Source organism: Etheostoma spectabile, unplaced genomic scaffold (genome assembly GCF_008692095.1).
Source record: "Etheostoma spectabile isolate EspeVRDwgs_2016 unplaced genomic scaffold, UIUC_Espe_1.0 scaffold302, whole genome shotgun sequence".
NCBI lineage: Eukaryota > Metazoa > Chordata > Actinopteri > Perciformes > Percidae > Etheostoma > Etheostoma spectabile.
In genome coordinates, this window is record NW_022605581.1 from 989,271 (window position 1) to 990,234 (window position 964).

The 964-nt window shown below is 45.9% G+C and overlaps 1 protein-coding gene across 1 annotated transcript in view; it reads left to right on the top strand.

Moving 5' to 3' along the window:
• Nucleotides 1–964, top strand: part of col25a1 (collagen type XXV alpha 1 chain) — a 75,519-nt gene that overhangs the window by 30,565 nt on the left and 43,990 nt on the right. Inside the window, exon 8 of the mRNA XM_032510946.1 lies at nt 485–511. Within this exon, the coding sequence (XP_032366837.1) occupies nt 485–511 (27 nt within the window). The remainder of the gene's footprint in view (nt 1–484; nt 512–964) is intronic.

Sequence of the window (964 nt, forward strand, 5' to 3'; positions counted from 1 at the left end):
GGGGGTTGATGGTCCAACATGGCTACCACTTCCACTGTGGTATACAGCCTATCTCAGTTGGAGATGTGGTGCCTTGTCATCCCCCTTTGTAAAGCTTTCCAACTATTGGCCAATGCGGAACAGCCAAACATGTTTTTCCAGTTGCTAGAAGGAATTAAGAAAGAAATCAATATAAAAGTTAATAAAAGATTTTGTTATTCATGGTTTCACTGATGGCTTACTTAGATATTCATTTTTATGGCGAAGCTCAATAAGAAAAGGAGGCACATAGTGAGTTTCAGTCTTTGTGGAAGAATCCAACAAGGGACTGATTGTGATTCAGTTCTGCCTCCAGGGTGTGTGCTCACTGTTAGAAATCCACCAGGAGCCTTGGCAGTCTCTCTGCTGGGACCATTTTGGCCGTGGAAATCATATTATTTAATCTGACATGGACTGTTTCATGTTCCGTTTCCCATCCACTCACCAACTCTCTTTTCATTTATAGGGACCTGAGGGGCCACAGGGGCACAAGGTACGTCCAGAGAATCACTTCCTCTTCAATAGACATGTCTTACTTTTCTTTAGATTTAAATAAAATGAGATTATCTGAATGACATTAGGAAGACACACTGGAAAAAAAGAAATTCTAGCAGTAGAATGATGTTTTGGATTTGATAGCAAGTTGCACAAATGGCTGTTGGGTGTTGACTATGTTTACTCGGAGATTAGTGATGCGGGGCCACAGTTGGGGCGAGTAAACAGACAAAAAGGGGAGTTAAGGTTCGAACGACAAGACGAGAGACAGAGAACAGAGAACCTGGAGCTCGGTGTCAGAAACAGGCCCCGGGTCCCTGGCGGGGCTGATGTGGGGAACAGATGTGAGCCGTGTCCAGCGTCAGGTAGCTGCCCGTGTTTGTTCAGCGTAACCCAATCAGACGCTTCCTGTCTGCGCTGTCATCCGTCGGCACGGCCTCCCGTCGGCGGA